This window comes from Pleuronectes platessa, chromosome 19 (assembly GCF_947347685.1).
Source record: "Pleuronectes platessa chromosome 19, fPlePla1.1, whole genome shotgun sequence".
Lineage (NCBI taxonomy): Eukaryota > Metazoa > Chordata > Actinopteri > Pleuronectiformes > Pleuronectidae > Pleuronectes > Pleuronectes platessa.
The window spans coordinates 8,108,294-8,128,386 of record NC_070644.1 but is presented as its reverse complement, the minus strand read 5'-3'; the positions used below and the strand labels follow the sequence as shown (position 1 = coordinate 8,128,386).

The 20,093-nt window shown below is 41.3% G+C and overlaps 4 protein-coding genes and 5 non-coding genes across 9 annotated transcripts; 1 reads left to right on the top strand and 8 right to left on the bottom strand.

The window, feature by feature from the left end:
• Window positions 1-97: 97 nt before the first annotated feature.
• On the bottom strand, window positions 98-5,607 carry kyat1 (kynurenine aminotransferase 1). The gene is made up of 13 exons (XM_053410748.1): window positions 5,370-5,607; window positions 5,230-5,288; window positions 4,118-4,265; window positions 3,855-4,004; window positions 3,085-3,171; window positions 2,830-2,955; window positions 2,382-2,502; window positions 2,208-2,284; window positions 2,023-2,112; window positions 1,232-1,418; window positions 1,025-1,101; window positions 560-646; window positions 98-461 (listed from the first exon to the last, which is right to left on the bottom strand). Exons 1-13 carry the CDS (start codon window positions 5,445-5,447, stop codon window positions 402-404), a joined length of 1,347 nt encoding a protein of 448 aa, XP_053266723.1. The 5' UTR covers window positions 5,448-5,607; the 3' UTR covers window positions 98-401.
• A 2,402-nt stretch (window positions 5,608-8,009) lies between these two features.
• surf6 (surfeit 6) lies at window positions 8,010-11,517 on the bottom strand. Its single transcript, XM_053411709.1, has 4 exons — window positions 11,277-11,517; window positions 9,663-9,872; window positions 9,484-9,566; window positions 8,010-8,848 (listed from the first exon to the last, which is right to left on the bottom strand). The coding sequence occupies exons 1-4, from the start codon at window positions 11,365-11,367 to the stop codon at window positions 8,171-8,173; spliced, it is 1,062 nt and encodes a 353-aa protein (XP_053267684.1). The 5' UTR covers window positions 11,368-11,517; the 3' UTR covers window positions 8,010-8,170.
• Window positions 11,518-11,547: 30 nt separating this feature from the next.
• LOC128425182 (surfeit locus protein 1) lies at window positions 11,548-15,397 on the top strand. The gene is made up of 9 exons (XM_053411710.1): window positions 11,548-11,966; window positions 12,074-12,140; window positions 13,081-13,208; window positions 13,296-13,378; window positions 13,973-14,164; window positions 14,284-14,356; window positions 14,766-14,928; window positions 15,045-15,126; window positions 15,206-15,397. The coding sequence occupies exons 1-9, from the start codon at window positions 11,904-11,906 to the stop codon at window positions 15,267-15,269; spliced, it is 915 nt and encodes a 304-aa protein (XP_053267685.1). The 5' UTR covers window positions 11,548-11,903; the 3' UTR covers window positions 15,270-15,397.
• Window positions 15,398-16,149: 752 nt separating this feature from the next.
• Window positions 16,150-19,238, bottom strand: rpl7a (ribosomal protein L7a). Its single transcript, XM_053410990.1, has 8 exons — window positions 19,193-19,238; window positions 18,088-18,208; window positions 17,759-17,908; window positions 17,391-17,531; window positions 17,132-17,211; window positions 16,753-16,883; window positions 16,376-16,445; window positions 16,150-16,286 (listed from the first exon to the last, which is right to left on the bottom strand). The coding sequence occupies exons 1-8, from the start codon at window positions 19,193-19,195 to the stop codon at window positions 16,182-16,184; spliced, it is 801 nt and encodes a 266-aa protein (XP_053266965.1). The 5' UTR covers window positions 19,196-19,238; the 3' UTR covers window positions 16,150-16,181.
• LOC128425405 (small nucleolar RNA SNORD36) lies at window positions 16,614-16,689 on the bottom strand. The gene has a single exon (XR_008333118.1). It is a non-coding gene; the product is annotated as a small nucleolar RNA SNORD36 (small nucleolar RNA).
• Window positions 16,982-17,057, bottom strand: LOC128425413 (small nucleolar RNA SNORD36). The gene has a single exon (XR_008333125.1). It is a non-coding gene; the product is annotated as a small nucleolar RNA SNORD36 (small nucleolar RNA).
• LOC128425414 (small nucleolar RNA SNORD36) lies at window positions 17,279-17,347 on the bottom strand. Its single transcript, XR_008333126.1, has one exon. It is a non-coding gene; the product is annotated as a small nucleolar RNA SNORD36 (small nucleolar RNA).
• On the bottom strand, window positions 17,625-17,691 carry LOC128425416 (small nucleolar RNA SNORD24). The gene has a single exon (XR_008333128.1). It is a non-coding gene; the product is annotated as a small nucleolar RNA SNORD24 (small nucleolar RNA).
• LOC128425415 (small nucleolar RNA SNORD24) lies at window positions 17,979-18,047 on the bottom strand. Its single transcript, XR_008333127.1, has one exon. It is a non-coding gene; the product is annotated as a small nucleolar RNA SNORD24 (small nucleolar RNA).
• Window positions 19,239-20,093: the final 855 nt, after the last annotated feature.

Sequence of the window (20,093 nt, the reverse complement as noted above, 5' to 3'; positions counted from 1 at the left end):
CCACACATTTTTCCATTGACCCCAATGATTGTAATATACATATTTCTTTACATGGAAAACATTGTGCAAATAAACAAAACCATAAAACAACAGAACATGTGGATTCATTAGTTTAATTTAAATCTTCTTGCTCAGTTCCATTCAGGGACGGATATCACTGCAGTTAAAATGTGAGACACAGTGGACGTACATCATTTAAATAAATGAAACAAAAATCACCTAAATATTTTCTAAACATTTTAAGTGGTAGTTTTCTAACATCCCTTTGCAGGAGTGTTTTCACAGTGGGGTCAGGCTCGGACACACTGATTATGGCTCATTTGAACTCAGTAGTGAGACTAACCCAGTTTTAAGGAGCTGGAACTGGATGGACGGGGTAACACTTCATATCATGGACAATTTTATTGCCCCTGATGCCATTTTCTCAAGATGTCCTCAGCTGCGTCCAGGGTGGAGTCCTCCTGTTCGACAAAGACAGGGCGTGTGTTTGAGAGGGGAGCAGAGCAACGGGAGAAGGTTTGGATCCATTTAATGTCAATGAATCTGAAGCAGAATTTACCTTGACGAAACAGAATCGGATGTACTTGTCGAACTGCTTGCTGTGCTCTGGACTGTAGAATGCAGAGACAGGGATTGTTGCTAAACCCTGCAGAGGAGGAAGACGAATACAAATTAAAATATTGTAAATTCATCACCACACTCCAAGAAAATAAAGGTTGCATAAAAACATTGATATAATAATGTTTTGGTTAACAGACACAACATTGCATTGAAAAAATACATGTCACTTTTTCAAGATTTTATTTCCTCTGCCAAGGTGCCTATGTCGTCGCCTCTGTCCATTTGTTTATTGATTTGCTTGACAGCAGGACATTGCAAAAAACTACTGAACAGATTTCCATTAAACTCGGTGGAAGGATGGGATATGGGCCAAGAAAGAACAAATTCAAGTTTGGACAAAGGACAAATTAAATCTAGACAAAGAGAATGACATAGTCATTCTAGTCTAATATTGCATCCTTACCTTCTCTTTAATTAGCCATTTAACAAATCTGAAATCATAGGCTTCATTCGTTGGGCTCTGGTCATTCAGATCCACCTCTATTTAAAAAACAAAACAAGGTGAATATTAATTACGAGGCCACAATGAAAGAAATGTACAATAATTACTTTTGTATTTCTTGTTTTAAGACCTGATGAAACAACAAGCTCGTGTTTGTTCGTCACTCACGGACAGAGGAGATGTCTGCGATCATAAAGTATCCTCCCTCTGGTACGATGGGCTGCAAACCTACGCTCTCCAGACACGAGGCCAGCTTCCTCCTCTTGAGCTGCAGAGCTGCAGGCAGCTGCTGGAAGTAGCTCTCTGGGGTCCCCAGCAGCTCATACTCTCTCTCAAATCCTTGAGCCACTGCCTCCTGGACCAGGAAGGTTACATGATAGAGGAAAAGGGACAAAATGGGACAAACAAGAGCTTAGTTTATTCTATTGAATAAAGATTTTCATATCAGAGCATATTGGCAAACATAAATGCTGAAACATTATGTCTACTAAATATCTCTGTATAAAGGCTCCCATTGGTGGATTTGATTAGGCTAACCCATGAATTGATTGTGTTGTAGTTGCAAGAATCAATTACTTAAGTTGATCAGTCAAGCTAATATGTGTTATTTCTGTGTAATAACCTCTTATTAATATATTTCCAGCCTCTTAGGCAACTTCAAATTGTGGGAATGGCTCCCGTGACAATCTGGGTTGTGTAGTTAAACATACAAAAGGTGAGATAATCATCTTCTTTTCTGATAATGTCAGTGGCACTGGCTGAATTATATGAATCATTAACATTCACACGCCTGTGCATCATTTGGTATCTCAGGAAAATCAGGTCTGGTCTTGTATTGAAGTTAGAATAGTAAATAGAAATCTTTGACAGGGGACATAGTTGTACAACACTGCTTATAATTCAAAAAAGAGAAAGCAAATTTCTCAATATCTCAAATGTTCCTGGAGTTGAGCGCCTACCTGAGCAGCTGTAGCACAGTGATAAACACTGTTCTGATGGATGGTTTTCATGTGTTTGATGATATGTCCAGAGCTGATGGCCCAGCCGACCTGAGAAGACAACATGAGCCAGTATAACAAGGATGTGAAGCAGATCACGCAACTGAGATCGCACAACTCAACACAAAATGCGTCAGTTGCGTTACCTTCCATCCGGTCGCACTGAAAGTCTTTCCACCGCTGCTGATGGTTATGGTTCGCTCCCACATGCCAGGAAGGCTGGCTGTCAGTAACCCACCAGAAAACAGGCAATTTATATTAATATTAATTTTGCTCTGTGAGTTGAAGCCTGTTGCCGCACTATCTTAACAGCATCTCACCGATCTTTACGTGTTTGGCTCCATCATACGTCAGCCACTCGTACACCTCGTCACTGATGCACAGCAGATCGTGTTTGATGCAGATGTCAGCGATCATTTGGAGCTCTTCTCTCTTGTAAACCTGTAGAGGACACAGATGTGTGCTTATGTCAGGGACCACGTTATAGGTATTGAAATGACAAAAAGCAATTATTGCCCTGTGGCTGTATGCCTCTGCCGAACAGTGCAGTTTCAGTCCACATGCCCCCCAAAAAAATTGGAAGAAATTCCCGAATAACAGACTTGAGATATCGTGTTCAAGCCCATTCACTCTTTTGTGAGGCCACCGTGACTTTGACCTTTGACCCTAATCTAATCAGTTAGTCTGTGAACATTTGGGCCAAATTTGAAATGATTCTCTGTTGAACGTTTCCCACAGGACAGCAACAGAGCTCTTCTTGCAGCTCACCTTTCCTAGTGGGTTGTTGGGCGTGTTGAAAACGATGGCTTTCGTACGTGGAGTGATTTTACTGGTCAGCTCCTCAGCAGAAAGAACCCAGTCCCCACTGGACAGGGCGGCACCGCCCTCACCTTTCTTTAAATGAAAAGACAAAAAAATACTTTGAGGTTAATGTACCAATTATAGTCGACACAATGGTTACCTCGTCAAACGATGCTTCACAACTCTTTGTATATATATTGTTTTTACGTGTAAACCACTCACTGGCCTCAGAGGAACATACTCTGCCTTTCCTCCAGCCATCACCACCATCGGATGGTAGCAGTCGAAGAACGGCTCAATGATTATTACCTGAAACACACATTTTGAATCATTAACCACACGTGACACTATTGTATGGTAAATGAACTATATATATATATGTAGCCAAAGGACACTTTGGAATGCAGACTGTAGGAGTCAGGGATTTAAACCACCAACCTTCTGGTAAGTGGACAACCCTCTCTGCCTCCTGAGCCACAGCTGCCTTCATAACATTTATACACACTACTGTGCTGAAGTCAAAGATTAAACCCGAGTCCAACACCAAGATGGCGCAGGGCGAGTGGCAGCTAGTTGCAGCATCTCCGACCTCTTTTCTATGTTTGTGTATTTTGGTTCTTTTATACATCCTCGTCTAATCATCTAGGATCACTGCACTTTACTCAAGCACATTTCTTAGCAAACAATATTTCCATGGTGTATATTATGTACATATTCTGTGTATTTTTATTTAATTTTCTATTTTTTGTTTCCTTGACTACAGCATTCTGAACGTCTGCTTTTAACCTGCACTGAGCACCCTGATTTGACACACACACACACACACACACACACACACACACACACACACACACACACACACACACACACACACACACACACACACACACACACACACACACACACACACACACACACACACACACACACACACACACACACACACACACACACACACACACACACACACACACACAGGCTGATTCTCCTACCTCATCCCCTTCATCGATCAGAGCCTGAAATGCACAGAAGAGCGCCTGATAAGCTCCAACTGTGACCAGGATGTCTTCAAACGGGTCGATCTCATGTCCCACGATCCTACTGAAGAACTTAGCCAGAACTTTTACAAGAGGGGGGTGGCCCTGAGGAACCAAAGAACAACAAAACATCGATCAATGTTTGGTAAGAAGGGTCAGGGTCAGAGTTATAACTTAACCCCCTACACAAATCTCCCCATGTATTTCATCACACTTACAAAAGCTCTGGTGTACTGGTGCATGGAGGGTCCTCCGCTCAGCGCTTTGCAAAAAGCCTCCTTGATGAACGGAGGCGGGGAGAAGTCAGGAAACCCCTGTCCAAGGTTCACGACTTTGTAGTCTGCAGCCAGTTGTGTAAATTCAACCCTGTTGGTGCAAAACAGCTGTTCACACACTGCAGAGGTCGAACCACAGTCTTCAGTTAGAATCAATCGTGTGCTATAATAGTTTGACTGTGTCTCCTGAGCTACAACCTAAAGATCCCCGACAAGATAACAATATTCCAAGGACATCTCTCATGTGTGTCCCATGGAACATTTTTACACAGCCTTTTTTTTTTAACATTTCTACTTAAAGAACGAAAAGTACAAAAGATGCTGTTCCCCATTTGCATTCGGCATTCAGAACATAACGGTGGAAGCCTATTATTCTTTTTATATATTATAACATTTCTACATAATAAATAAGTGAAACAAAGGTGAACAGCTCTAAGAAATAAATAGATACAAAATGATATAAATTATAAAATTGTCACTCATAAACGTAAGAGTAAGTTATTGGAATAAAACTAAAAAAGATATATAATACATTGTACAAATCAATCATTTGAAATATTTCGTTTTTTATATAATATTTCAACTCATGTTCATTCAAGTCATGTATTTCTCTTTGCTGTCTATCCTGACACACATTGAGCTTATGCTTGTCGTATGAAATGTGTTATATTAATACATTTGACTTGACTACAAATATTATCTTAAATATTCAACATTTAAAGTTTTGTAAGAGGGGAAAAAATAGCAGAATAAAAGACTGATTTGTTTCTCTTGTTGTCTTTGGTGACAGTAACGGTTCCTAAGAGTAGAAATGTGATCCAGTGAGTGACTGAAGGCGAATTAAAGGATAGGGGCAGTGGGAGTGGGACACCCCCCCGATCCACCAATCAGATTAAACTCATGTGACAGATACACAGAACACGGTATCGCTTTAGTTTACACGGAGCTGACGGACACACTCGACTTTGACTGCAATAAAAATCGGAGCCCCATGAGTTCCCGTGTAAAACGGAACTTTGCAAATGAAACCAAAGACACAGACCCCGATCACTCACCACACGTTTTTGTCCACACCGTCTGTCCTGCGAGCGTTCAGTCGTCTGGACATGGTGACCTGGGGAGCATGTTGTTAGCATGTGCTCCATGTGCAGGGATCACATGAGCGCGTCTTCGTGTGAGATGAAGCTGAACTCACCTGATGATGGTTTCTAACGACACTCTGACGAATAACAGTCGCAGCAGCAGCGCGCAGATTACTGTTGACTGTTCTCATCGATGGACGCTCATCGCCTCGCGCTAATTCCCCCGCTCACAACACAGCAGTGCACGGGACGTTTCCAACGTGAGGTTCGAATCTGCACATGAACTCCTGCAGATCTTCACTCTGACCTAAAGACACAGCAGCTGACGTCTTGTGTTAACATTCATTTATTCTTCCTCCTGGGCGGAGCGAGACATTCAAATGGCCAACAGCGACACCTTCTGTCAATGAGGGACATTACACAGAGGCTATACAGCCGTGGCCAAAAGTTTTGAGAATGGCACAAATCTTCATTTTCACAGAGTCTGCTGCCTCAGTTTTTATGATGACAATTTGCAAATACTCCAGAATGTTATGAAGAGTGATCAGATGAATTGCAATTAATTGCAAAGTCCCTCTTTGCCATGAGAATGAACTTTATCTCCAAAAAAACATTTCCACTGCATTTCAGCTCTGCCACAAAAGGACCAGCTGACATCATGTCAGTGATTCTCTTGTTAACACAGGGGAGAGTGTTGACCGGGACAAGACTGGAGATCACCCTGTCATCCTGATTAAGACACAATTGCAGACTACAAGCTTTAATCGGAGGGTGGTGCTTGAAATCATTGTTCTTACCCTGTTAACCATGGTTACCTGCAAGGAAACACATGCAGCCATCATTGTTTTGCACACAAAGGGCTTCACAGGCAAGGATGTTGCTGCTAGTAAGATTGCACCCAAATCTACCATTTATCAGATCATCAAGAACTTCAAGGAGAGCGGTTCAATTGTTGTGAAGAAGGCGTCAGGGCGCCCAAGAAAGTCCAGCAAGTGCCAGGACCATCTCCTAAAGTTGATTCAGCTGCAGGATCGGGGCACCGCTAGTGCAGAGCTTGCTCAGGAATGACAGCAGGCAGGTGTGAGTGCATCTGCACGCACAGTGAGGCGAAGCCGTTGGGAGGATGGCCTGGTGTCAAGAAGGGCCGCAAAGAGGCCACTTCTCTCCAGGAAAAACATCATGGACAGACTGATATTCTGCCAAAGGTACAGGGATTGGACTGATGAGGACTGGGGTAAAGTCATTTTCTCTGATGAATCCCCTTTCAGATTGTTTTGGTTATCTCGAAGAAAGCTTGTCCGCAGAAGAAAAGGTGAGCGGTACCATCAGTCCTCTGTCTTGCCAATAGTAAAGCATCCTGAGACCAATCATGTGTGGGGTTTTTCATTCTCAGCCAAGGGAGTGGTTCACTCACAATTTTGCCTAAGAACACCGCCATTATTAAAGAATGGTACCAAAACATCCTCTAAGAGCAACTTCTAACCATCCAAGAACAGTTTGGTGACAAACTTTTCCAGCATGATGGGGCACCTTGCCATAAGGCAAAAGTGATAACTAAGTGGCTCGGGGAACAAAACATCAACATTTTGGGTCCATGGCCAGGAAACTCCCCAGACCTTAATCCCATTGAGAAAGTGTGGTCAATCCTCAAGAGGCGGGTGGACAAACAATAACCCACAAATTCTGACAAACTCAAAGCATTGATTATGCAAGAATGAGCTGCCATCAGTCAGGATGTGGCCCAGAAGTTAATTGACAGCATGCCAGGGTGAACAGCAGAGGGCTTGAAAAAGAAGGGTCAACACTGCAAATATTGAGTCTTTGCATGAACTCAATGTAATTGTCAATAAAATCTTCTGACACTTATGAAATGCCTGTAATTATACTTCAGTATACCATAGTAACATCTGATACAAAGATCCAAAAAGACTGAAGCAACACACTTTCTGAAAACCAATACTTGTGTCATTCTCAAACTTTTGGCCACGGCTGTACAGAAGGGTCAAACATTAACTACAGTATGGTAGATAATAAGTGATTAAGATCACTTCACACCACATGTTTTACTCATGTTTTTCTATTTAGTACTTTAAGATTTGTGTCTCCATAATGTAAGTTTTAAATAGCGTTTAATCACTTTAAAGTGATTTCTGGTTATTTTATGCATCATTGCAGTTGTTTTGTTTATATTTAGGGTCAGTTTGATTCCTTCTGTAGTTGTTTTGTGTCATTGTGGATATGTGTAGTCGTATTGTATCACCATTGGGTCATTTTGAGTCTTTATGTAGTTGTTTTGTATGTCTTTAAGGTAATTTGTGGTTATTTTGTATATCTGTAGGGGCATTTTGCATTTTTATAGTTGTTTTATACCCCTTTGTGGTCCTTTTGAAGTTGATTTGTATCTTTGTGGTCATGTTGTAGTTTTATATCTCTTCAGAGCAATTTTCAGTTTGTACGTTGTTTTCTATTTCTTTAGTCATTTAGCATTTTCTCAGTTGTTTTATGTCTATTTGTAGTTGTTTTTAAATCTTCGTGGTTATTTTGAGCCTGTAATTGTTTCTCTTTGTCATTTTCAGTCTGTGTATTTTCTTGTTTTGTCTCTGGTGGTTGCTTGCAGTGGCTTTGCTGTACATTACCTCCAAGGCGCAGAGACATAAGTGACATCTATCATCCTTTCAGACCGTAAGCATATTTCCAGTTTAAATGACACATACTGTGTTTTGATATCTGATTATACCATTAATGTTCATCACTATGAAGAATTAGATTTTATTGATCATCATATTAGGTACAGCATGTGCACCTGCAGTAGCACATTTATATCATTTCATAAATCATACTGTCATAAAAAAACTGCTTTACTTTTTCACACGTTTTCTAATCATACAACAGACTCCTTCCATTACACTGCAGCTTATTTCAAGTCCCCGGGCAACACTCTGCCCCTCTTCCTTGCCCTGTCCTTCTTCTTCTCCGTTTTGACCTTCTTGCTTTTCTGGATGTTCTTCTTTCTCTTGTCCTGCCGCTGCTGCATCTTTTCTACCACGTTGTCGCTGAGTGTGTCCCATTTCCTCTTCCTCTGTTCATGCCTCTTCTCCTTCTTCTTCAGCGCTGTGCGCAGCATGCCTTCGTCGTCTTTTATCTTGATGCCCTCTGCTTTATAAAGCAGGTTGGTCCACTTGATCTTCTTCTCCATCTCCTGGGCCTTCCCCTCATCTTTCTCCCTCAGCTTTTCCAGCTTTTCATTGCGAGCTTCCACGCGAGTGAGCAGCTGCTTGTAGTTCTTCCCCGTCAGCGGCGTGATCTGGCCCTTGACGCTCTGTTTCTTGTTCTTCTTCTTCTGCATTTTGTCTACGTAGCCGTCCTCCACCGTCTCCACCTTGTTGAAAATAATAGAGCTTTCACTTCTTTTGATTGCTGCGGGCTTCGGCTGCACCTCCTGTTTAACCTCAGGCACTTGCTCCTGGGCGCTATCTTCTGCCAGCTTTTTCAGCCGAAACTCCTTCCTCTTCCTCTTCTTGCGCTCTCGTTCCAGCTTCCGCTTTGCTCGCTTTGCCAGGACGGTGTCTGATAATGCATTCTTTGGGACTCCCTGGGAAAAGATTTGTGCAACCTCATTAGTGTACAACAAACAGTAAATTCCACATTTAAACCCTGTAGCATGTGGTGGTGCTACTTTCTCTCCTTAAATTTAGTCGGAAAAAATCAGGGCATGTGGAAATACACTACACTAGCCTGGATGGATGGGAGAGGTAACGTTCACATGCACAAAATAAGAAATTACTTTTTGTTAGAGTAGTAAACACTGGCAAATAAATCCTTTAATGGGAGCTTAAAGTGTGGGGATTTTCTAATTTTCCAAATGTTTTGTGGAGCCTGCACCATTAACAGATTATGTTCCTCTGGATATGTGTATTGTTCAAATTCTTTTGCAAACTTAGTGCGAAACTGATGTCCTGTTGACCGCCTCTGGTTCATCAAATCTACACCAACCAAGACAAACTGATGATAATGTGGAAGTTAAGATATTTAACTCTTGTATCTGTGGCCTGTAGCTGCACAATAACAGTTCTGGACGTAGCATGAGGATGACTATATATGATTTAACACTATTGTGTTTGCTGACTTTTTAAAATGGGTCAAATTCTTTGCAAGAGTACAATAAACATCCCATTGGACACATCGTCATAATGTTCCCAGAGGCTTTCTGGCACAGCATACACATACCTGCCCTCTGGACTCTTCAATCTTTTCATGCAGCCTCTTGCGTAGAACATCCACTGTCGAGAAGCTGGACTGGATATTAACTCCTTAAAACAAAAAGAAGAATAAAACGTCATTGTAGTTAACAGTTTTTACTTTGGCGCATGTACTGAACTGGCAAACACAATATTGAGTGTCGGTACCTTTCTGTTTCGGTGCCGTGGATCCATTTACGCCCTCAGCTTTGGAGTCACTCTGTTTTGCCTTGGCCACACCTTTCTGTGCCGCTGGAGAAAGGGACGGTTTCTGTTGGGGATGAGACGTCTTCTCGTTGGTGCCTCGTTCTTTGAAATTCTTCTTTTTGCACTTTTTCTTCTTTGCAGGACCACTGTCACTTTTACTTTTGAAATGAGCTACGCAAACAGAAGAAAACACAAACACAAAATTATGAAAAGTCAGAAGACACAAACTCGTTTGTTTCAGGCACACCGAGAACAGGAGTCATCAGGGGCTGACACATCCCCTCCAGCACCCACAAAACTTGAAAGAGCTGATAGTTTGGTGACATCACAGGTAACATGAGAGATCAAGTCATTCAGTGCCAGTGATAACAAGTTAATCGCTTCATATCCAAACCCTGTAAACAGAACACTGTGCGGTGTCTTTCTGTTGTCTATTGGGGGAAAAGTTCTGAGTGGAGAAGCAACTCTGAATGTTCAAACTTGTTGCTATAGAAATGCAGGAAAATAAAAGTTTCTTACCCCATTTGTATAATTCTAATCTTTTTTCTTGTGACCTCTTAATATGAATCAAAATGACCCCTTATCATTGGCTGAATTTCTAGATAATACAAGCATTAACAAGTCTGACTCGTCAGAATATCATAAACAAAGATTCCTTTTAACATAAAATAGGAGTCATTCTGCAGGGTAAAACTACAGTGTTTGAGGAATACTTTGTATCATTATCATTGTCTTCCAAGAAGATCCAATTTGTATTTGTCTGCATTAGTTAGATAGTTATTAAGCATTTAACAGTTTTCCATGAAACGCCTTGACCCCATGAACAACACATTACATTTGTATCTTGATCCACATCAGGGGGCGGATGCTGGACTTTTTTAATTATTTTCTTAAACATTGCAAGAGGAGTTGTTTTTAAAAATTTACCTTGATGTCTCAGAAAATAATGAATGGACGCTTGTTTAGGGGACTGATACTTATGAGTCTGCAGTTCAGTGCAGATACAAATAAAAAATCTAGAAACAAGGGCATTTACATCTGGAGGCATGCACTCTGCTAAGTGCCATTCTAGATACGATTGAAATGACCGTTGTCAGCAATATTCTTTAATGTCTTCTTGTTTTATCTAATACACAGATAGTCAGTTTATAAAGATATCAAATTGAGGGAATCTAGCAAATTCAAAATATTTTCCTGGATAAATATCACAAACAACATTTGCAAAGTATAACATTTACGTCGCTGTAATTATAACCTTTTTCTTAGATAAGGGACTATCTTAAATAGACTAGTACATTTTTTCTGAAGAAGGGCTAGTTAACATATTTAATAATTGATTGGCCTTATTTCTGACATTTGTCTTGACTATGTATTATCACCATAGACACTATATACATATTATCAAGAAGTGTAGCACCTCCTTTGGTCAACAGCAGGAATAATAAGATATTTGATGACGATATGAGATGTTTTGCTGAACCCACTCTAAAAGAAAGCACAAATGATTATACCCTGAAACCACAGTAGAGAAACGACAGCAGGCATTGGGACAGATTGTGTATAAATGGACTTTACCGAACGGCCTCTTCTTTGGTTCCTGGTCTCGTTGGGTGAACGTCCTACTGGCCAGTTTCTGGATGTACGAGTCCCTGGAGGCGAGATCCATGTCTGCGGATGAACCTTCGTTTGAGTTTGAATTCCGCTAAAACAAACCTGACTGTGACAGAAACACACTGAGAGGAAATATCAACACATTGCTCTACACACGTGGGTCCAACACTGCGGGGCGGGGCGTCGTTAAACCGGAAGTAGTAACACCAGATACAGTCCCCCATGAACAAGTCGGTTTTGTAACTTCGGTCTCGGGTCGCTGTTTGGATTTTCTCTTGCGCTGTGTTTTACTATTACGGTAAAGGTACTGGTAGTCGATATGTTTAGACTTCAGACTTTACATTTGAATAAAATTTGTAAACAGAATGTATATTTTAAGAAAACTATATTCTTGATAGTTGAATAGCGGTTACTAACCTTGTTTTCTCAGTTTGTGCACATCCTTTTTGGCCGCTCCCGGCACCTGTCCCTTAACTGCGCTAAGAAACGCGCATTAAAACCTGCTCCCAGTGTGACGGGGATGTTGTGGGAGTCTATCGTCGGTTGTCTTATTATTACTTTTGACCATTTTCCTGAACGTTCTGTTCCAGTATGGCTTCTCTGAAGTCAGTGCTGGCTCACTCCACCAGGGTCTTATCGATCTGCAGGAAACAGGTAAGCGTCACTTCTGTCTCTATCTGTCCCCAAAGACAGAGCAGTGTGAAAGTCATCCGGTTTCCTCTGCAGGCTTCAGATCAGTTAATGTTTGTGTGTTATTGCAGAATACTGTGATTTACATCAAGAGGACGTTGCTTCTGTCCAGACTGCCTCTCTTCAAACGTGCAGACGGTAAATATCGTTCAAAATTCGATCATCACAATGCTGCTGCTGGACAACAGCTTGGTTCCACATGTCCCCCCCCCCCAATTCGTGGAATTGAATAATGTCATCAAATGCAAAAGCGTTTGGAAATATATGTTAAAAACTTAAAAGCAGTGAACATTATGTAGGATACATTTATTATACATATAAGTGGATTTAGTTCGTGTAGAGGGATCTTCTATTAGTGTTACACCCTGATAGTTTTAATGATGTTGAATTTAAATTCCTTAAAAAACTCGACAGATATTTGGTACGGTACAATTGTTAATGAAGGTTTATTGTACTCGGCTGATAATGAAACAAATAGTTTGTATTTCCTTTTCGATTGGTAAAGACCTTGGAAACCAATCGGCACGTCATAGTTATGCAAACAGAAACAAGTGTATTCACTTAGTGGCAATGTTATTAGGTACACTTGAGCAGTGGATTACAGTCCAATACTGCTGCTCTGCCACGAATGTTCCTTTTATTTGATTGTTTTCTTTTAGCATTGAAGTCAGAGTAAGTTTATCGTGAAACACATGATACAGAGTTTCAGAACCTTTCTGCTCCCCACATGTATGTAACTTAGAAGGATAACAAATAGAAATGCCTCTCAGTGTAATGTAGATCAGTACATCCCTACCTTCAACTCATTCATCAAACTTCCACATTTCTGCCAATGTTTGCCAAGATTATCTAATAAGAGGAGACAGAAATAAATGGAGCGTTTTTTTTAGACTGAGCTTTTCAACATGAACAGTTTACATCAAGATCAGGTCCAAACCTTGTCATGTACCTACGACTCTTCTCTGATCATATCTGTGGGCAGCAATTTACAGGTGTAACAACCACAAACAACTAAGCATCCCTCCGGTGTAAATTACGTTCCATGTCATTTCCTGTCCTGTGGTTTGTGAATTTCCAGGCAGGCTCCTCGACTCGGTGCGACAGTCCAGCTCCGCAGCAGTGAAAGCAGAAAAAGGAGAGGACTCGTTCCTCAAATGGCTCCTGCTGCTCATCCCTGCCTCCGCGTTTGGGCTCGGCACATGGCAGGTACAGTCGTGTATTTATGATAACACTGCAGATGCTTGGCTTATTATTGTGGTTTGATGGAGTCTGATGCTGTTGTTTCTGTGAAAGGTGAAACGGCGTCAGCGGAAACTGCATCTGATTGACGAGCTGAAGAGACTCACTACTGCAGAACCCATCCCTCTTCCTCTGAGGTAAGTACGCCGGGGCTGCAACGAATGTTTTATATATATTTTAGGGAAATAAATGGCACCTATATATGTTAACTAGCTTGACATTAGACAAACATACTTTAAAAAACATCCATACAAAGTAGAGGACAGAGCCTGATGAATATGGATTTTGGGGATACTGATCTATTGGTCGGTATAAACATTTAAACAAACATTTGGCAAGTATTCCTAGGATGTCTGGCAAACTGATGAACTAGTTGGGCCCAAAGGGTAAAAAATGCAGTTTATGTCAGAAAATATTACAGCACATTGGAGCAATAAATCCAGATAAAAACTGTTAAGGATGAACCTATTTCTATGAACAGATATAGTCTCATATGTAAAGCAACGATCATAGCCATTGCTCTATACAGCTTCACAAAGGATTAAGGTACTCATGTAAGTTTTCCATGATGAACTACACTTGAAAGTTTTACATGCACACAACTTCCAAGAAGCAAGTGTAAACAGCAATAAACCCGTCTTGTGCTGCCCCCCGCCCCCCCCCCCCCCAGGATCTTTCAGTGTTGGGTTTTAGTGTGTGGAACATTTTTTATTTCTCTCCCTGGATCCCAGTCCGGATGAGCTGAATCAACTGGAGTACAGAAGAGTGAGAGTGCGAGGACAGTACGACCACTCCCAGGAGCTGTATGTTCTTCCCCGCTCGCCAGTGGACCCAGAGAAAGAGGCCAGGGAGGCAGGAGGGCTGTCTTCAAGCGCGGAGACCGGCGCTAACGTCATCACCCCGTTCCGCTGCACCGACCTCGGGTAAGAGCCGAGGCAGGAAACAGCATCACTGGGTTGACCCTAGAGTTCTAATAGTAACTGCATGGTAATCTCACACTACGGTCAAACAAGTGACTGACCTTCTCCACTCTCACCTGCAGCATCACCATCCTGGTGAACAGAGGATACGTGCCGAGACAGAAGATCAAACCAGAGACCAGAATGAAAGGACAGGTTAGTGTCTCAGAAGGGGTGAGACTGGTCTGTAGTGTTGAATCACACACTTGTGATGCCTCCGCGCCGGGGACCACCAGTGGCCGGAGGCTTCATGTTTGTCGGCATGTCCGTCCCATTCTGGTGAACGTGATATCTCAAGAACAACTTGAAGGAATTTCTTCAAATTTGGTTCAACTTGGACTCATGAATGATTTAGATTTTGGTGATCAAAGGTCAAAAGCCTAGGCCCATTTTTTTACTGTGAATGCGTTATCTCAAATGCTGAAAAGGAATCCGTTCACATTTGGCACATACATTGGCTATGACTCAAGGATCAACTGATGTGATTTTGGTTTCTGTCAGTTAATCACTGACAGACAAGGAATAAGTGTTTTATTCAACTAAGTGTGATAATGCGTCTGTGCAGGTGGAGGAGGAGATGGAAGTGGTCGGTGTGGTCCGCCTGACGGAGATTCGAAAACCCTTTGTTCCGAACAACGACGTCCAGAGAAACCACTGGCACTATCGAGACCTGGAGGCCATGTCCCGCGTCACAGGAGCTGAGCCCATCTTCATCGATGCTGAATATGGTAAAGTGTCATCTGCAAAGTCCATGATGCTCTTTGATTCAAACAATGAACTTCTCTACAAGTATCAATGCTTACTATGTGTGTTTATGAAGAATGTAAATGTGTTTCTTGTGTAGGGAGTACGATTCCTGGAGGACCAATCGGTGGTCAGACCAGAGTCACACTGAGGAATGAACACATGCAGTACATCATTACATGGTAGGTGGAGGCTTTTCTTATGGATTAACTACACTTTGATGCTGTTATATAAATCATATATTTTATATCTTCTTTTTAGGTATGGCCTGTGTGCGGCAACCTCCTACATGTGGTTTGCGAAGTTCATCAAGAAAATTGTGTGATATTGATTGCAGTGACAGTAAACAGGGATACTGTGTGAAATCCATGATTTGTAGTCTGCTCCAGCTTAAATGACTAACATGTAAATAGCTCTTGAAACATGAAAATAAATTAATGTAAAGTCATTAAATTGTCTCCTTTATGTGCCCATAACATGTCACCATCTAGTGTTCCACAGACAGTAGCTTTTTGTTAGAGGTAAACTACAATAGAGATGCCCTGGAAAAACGCCAATTTGATATGATTATTAAAATTAAGCAAAACTTGACTACACTGTTGAGTCAACTTTGTACTTCACCTTATTCAGTCTACCGAGTTGTCTGGCCTACTCCAGTTTCACTTTGATTTCCAGCTCTAAAATTTATTTCAGGGTCCACCTAGGTCTTTATAAATGGTCCGTGAATTTATGGCAGCTTTCCTTCTCTTGACAGCTCTAAGTGCTTCTCACTACAGCTTTGCCTCGGACACATCCAAAGAACGTGAAGCACTTTCCCTTACACTACCAATACAGCCAGCAGGGGCATTTTAGGGCTCAGTATCTAGAAAGTACACTTTTGCATTAGTGAATGCTTTTAGACCTTAGTTAACAAATCTGCCTCCTGGGCAACAGGTGCCAAGTAAGATTTATTCTCATCCATTCAGCAGAGCATGTTTAAAAAAAACAAAACAGATTTATCAAAGACTACCCCATCACCAGATGGTCATTCAAGTGCACTCACTTACACACCCCATCATTACTTAACACCTCTACTTGTATATTATCATTGTTTTTATTGGTCTCAGTTAAAAGTATTTCTAACGTCATGGTTGAACATGAATAATCTACAGAATCAACGTTCCTCAGTGAGCAATATTAGCGGGTACAATAACAAAGCAAGACAATTAGGACATACATATTTTTTATTCCAAACAATTTAACCAAGCTTGGTGGCCAGTTCTTTGGCCTTTGCCTTCTCCAGCTTAGCAATACGGGCGGTGGACTTGGGGCCCATGATGCCACCTCCCCAGTGACGACGGATCTGGAACAAAAGTTTGCATCGTTATACTTGTGCCATTTGGTTTGATGTGAATTATTGCTTTCACATTTCAGTGAATGAAGGATTCTTACCTCCTCGTATCTGTCATTGTAGTTGGTCTTGATGGCTTCCACAAGCTTGGCAAGTGCACCTTTATCCTCACTAGGAAGAACAAAACAGTCAACACTTATTTAAAGAGCACAGCAAGGTAGTAATGAGTCAATGTTGATAAAATTAACACATAACTGTAACAGATTATCAAGGCTGAGGTTACTAAAGTACAATTAAAACACTGTAAAACACGTAAGTATGTATGTTTTGTTTGTGGTCATTGCTCAGGGTTAAAAAGCTCGTAAGTTTGATCAACAAAGAGGATTCAGTCGAAGAAATTCAGACATCATTGCAAACGACCACTAAAAACTAATCGGAAAATTCAACAAAGCTCAGATATAAAAACTTGGATACTTACGGGTTAGTTTGTGTGAAGGCAACTGAAGTGCATGTCTTTCTGTGCACCAGTCTGCCCAGTCTAGCCTTGCCCTTGATAATGCAGTATGGGACTCCCATCTTGCGGCACAGAGCTGGCAGGAAGACAACGAGCTACAGAAGCAGGGGAACCAGAGAACATGTTAACTTTTTCAAAGATAGATCACTTAAGTCTAAGCAAAATATCCCTCAAATAAGTTTGGATTGTGGTCATTGCTCAGGGTTAAAAAGCTCGTAAGTTTGATCAACAAAGAGGATTCAGTCGAAGAAATTCAGACATCATTGCTAACGACCACTTTCTACACTTGTATGTAGCCAATACTGGGCTCCACTGCTGCCTTGACACGTTACAACAAACTTACCTCAATTGGATCCACATCGTGGGCGATGATCACCAGCTGGGCCTTCTTGCTCTCCACCAGGGAGGTGACAGTGTTGACACCTGTTACAGGGGAAATTCATTTAAAATCTAATTGGCCAGACAATCACAGAGATTTGTCGTTTAGGCCAATGCTCAGGGTTAAAAAGCTCAAAACCATCATGAGTTTCAGGTGAAGAAATTCTTGTCATCACTGCATTCAGGACAAGGTCAATATGCTGCTGCTCCTCCTTATAGCTCACCTGCACGGATAACAGGGGGCCTCTTGGTTGGGGTATCTCCCTTTCCAGCAGCCTTCTGCTCAGCGCGGGCCAGCAGCCTCTGCCTCTTCTCCTGCTTGGTCTCTGGCCTGTACTTGTGGGCCAGCTTGAACAGCTGTGTGGCTGAGAAGAAACATAGAACAAACGTTTCAATACATAAAGCTGCATAATGTTACCTGAAGTTCAGTCTAAAGAAGGTTAAAATATTCAAGTAGCTGCATCAGCGATCTTGGTGATTGGTCAGCACGACATCAGATAGCAAATATTCTTTACATCAGTTGCAAAGCTACAATAGTACTTTAGTGGTGGTGAAATACTTGACAGGAGCAACGTTGAGAGGAACTGCTTACCAGTCTGACGGTCCAGAGCCTGGGTGAACTGGTTGATTGCTGGGGGAACCTTGAGACGCTTGTAGAGGATGGCGCGCTGCCTCTGAAGGCGGACGTAGCGAGGCCATTTCACAAAGCGGGTCAAATCACGCTTGGGCTGAATATCCTGGCCTGTGGTGAAAGACAAAACGCTTTTTAGTATTTGACATCAAACCGAAGCAGGTCAATTTAAAATCTTAAGTGCATCAGCGATCTTGGTGGGTTGTCTACATTGTAGTTAAGATAGCAAATATTATTGACATCATCTGCACCATATCGAGCCACCTCGTGTAACTTTTGGGGCCACTCACCAATGCCATAGTTCTTGGGCCTCTTCTCGAACAGGGGGTTGACAACCTTCCTGGCCTCGTGTTTCTTGGCCACCGAAGGGGCGGGTGCCACCTTCTTCCCCTTTGCCTTCTTTCCCTTAGGCTGCAGAGAAGAAGAAGAAAAAAAAAAAAGTGTTAAGATAAATTGTAAGTACAGTCTAAAAACATTACCTGCAGCTAAAATGTATATACTATTGTGGAGGCATCCATTTAAACGTATTAAAAGCAAGGCAGCATCCCGAGGCCATTGTGATGTCACATTGACTGCTTGCACCAACTTCAAGCATGGCCAGACTAAACATGCAAGTTAGCTTCCTCCTGTGAGTACTCTTCACTCAAACTATTTCCAAAGCCAACGCGACATTTTAATGTGAAATGCGGTTGTCAGTTCTGTAGCATCAGTTAAATAAGTTAGCAAAAGCCGCTAAAAAAAAAATCTCCGTGCTAGTCAAGCTACACTGTTGGTGCATACGTGCCATACAAACGAGGCTTCAGATGTAGCAGCAAGCTAAGCTGCCACCATTGCATTTACATTACACAAATGTACACTCGTATCTACTATGATATGAGACTAGATACCGGACACCACTACAACGTGGAGTATATCCGAGCTATGGCTGCCGAGTGAAGTATATCCACAAGCATTAGCATCGCTCAGGCCCTCAACCAACACCACCCGGTAATTGAACCGGACACACAAACACAAGATGACGATAAAGGTCCCCCACTACTTCCTCTGGGTCAATTCAACCACGTTTAAATATCATAAGAGTTTAACGACAAGTGAGAAACGCAAATGATCAAAGCGAGAACTAAAGAGCTCGAATCCAGCGTGTTCACAAACCTTAGCATTAGCATCTCGCTAGCACCCATAGCGCTTCTCGTACCGGCTCCACTTGAGTCAGTCAATCCAGAGTTTTTACCCCAAAACACCACAACACACATGCTAAATATCGACATGACAGTGACTAGCGGACTTCAGAGAATCCGTGGCTACATGTCGCAGTTTGAGAACAGGCACGGGAGCGAGGATGAAGACAGATAGAAAAAGAAAGGTTGGGTCTGAGTAGCGCAGCTGTGTACCCACCATGTCGGTTCAGGCAGAAAGGAAGTCCTAGGCATTCTGGGTAGGCTAAATACCGCGAGGCTTGCAGCGTGGTCACGTGTCCTCAGAATCCCTGTAGTCACACTTATAGGACAGAGTTTACACTAATAATGTAATAAAAATAATCTTTAGGGATTTGTTTTATTCAGCACCTTCCTAAATTAGTTTTATTTGTATTAATATCCAGAATGGTTTATTTTATTTTGATGATTCATTATTGTTATCAAATTATTATTAATCAGCTACAACGCATTATTGTATTTATATCATTTCCCTGTGTTCTGATGGCTAAACTTTATATTTGTTTTCATGTCTCCGTGCTATTCAATGTTGAATAACGTTTTAAAAGGTTAAACATTGCCATCACCTTTTAAAATAGTTGTCACTATTGTAAATATAAAGAATATTATAAAGCATACTACATATGTGTTTATTTACAACGTTTTGCAGAAACCCTCTCCTGGTGCTTATAATTAACTATAACTATCAAACTGCATGAAATAGATACAACAGTGAAATGCTCTTTACAAATGAAGACATCTTTATTAACAGTCTTTTCATGTCACGTGAGTACAAACAAATTATAATAATCACTCAAAATAACAAGAAGTTTGTAATTTTACTTCATTAAAATAAGACAAATGTAAACAGATGATTTTATCCTGTAATGGAGTATTTTTCCAATGTGGTCTGAATAATTCTTGGCATACTGCATTTATAGTTATACATTGTAAGTACTGTAATATCCTGTTATCATCTACACAATAAATTAATTGTAAGTGTATTCAGTACACAATACACTTTTATATACTCGTATTTTAATCTATTTAAACATCTATTGTTCAATTAGCTTCTCATAGTCTTACTTCCAATGTTTTTTTTA